The sequence below is a fragment of the Trichinella spiralis genome (genome assembly GCF_000181795.1).
Source record: "Trichinella spiralis strain ISS 195 chromosome Unknown Scfld208, whole genome shotgun sequence".
Taxonomy (NCBI): domain Eukaryota; kingdom Metazoa; phylum Nematoda; class Enoplea; order Trichinellida; family Trichinellidae; genus Trichinella; species Trichinella spiralis.
In genome coordinates this window covers 1-463 of record NW_003527147.1, presented here as the reverse complement: position 1 = coordinate 463, position 463 = coordinate 1, and the positions used below count along the sequence as shown (strand labels likewise).

The following is a 463-nucleotide window of genomic DNA, read 5'->3' as shown; positions in this document are numbered from 1 at the left end:
CCTTTGATCTGACTGCCGTCGCCAATATGGCGCACTCGCCATTGTCTCGAGAAAGACGATAGATTGAGGCGCAGCAGGGGGTCTCTCTGACCCCGGGTCAGAGCCGCCAGACGCCCAGATAGCGATCTGGCCGGCGATGCGCGGGTATTGTTCTTGGCCTACCCGCGACTTCTGGGCACCAGCCCTTGGCCAGGTCACACCGACTAGGTCGGTGTTGTTCCGTCCGGAACATCCTCCCCCCCGGATGGGAGAGTCACTCTCCCATCACTAACCTCGCCCGGTTTTCCGGGAGGGCATCTGGACATCCCGTCAACTTCCTCGCGAACGGTGGACGGTTCCGCCACTACTCCGGGCTTGCGATGCAAACGCCGACGGTCCTCCTTGTGATCCCACGTCGGAGCGTTCGTCCATGGTCTGCCTTCCTTGTGGCTTCGCTTCCAATGCAGTAGCCGAATCCACCACA

At 61.3% G+C, this 463-nt stretch overlaps 1 protein-coding gene across 1 annotated transcript; it reads right to left on the bottom strand.

Moving 5' to 3' along the window:
* Window positions 1-13: 13 nt before the first annotated feature.
* On the bottom strand, window positions 14-434 carry Tsp_15888 (conserved hypothetical protein; the record flags this gene model as incomplete). The annotated part of the gene is given in 2 exon segments (XM_003370990.1): window positions 14-258; window positions 273-434. Coding segments are annotated over 2 exon segments (407 nt in total), but the record flags the coding sequence as incomplete, so codon positions are not given.
* Between the last annotated feature and the right edge of the window lie 29 nt (window positions 435-463).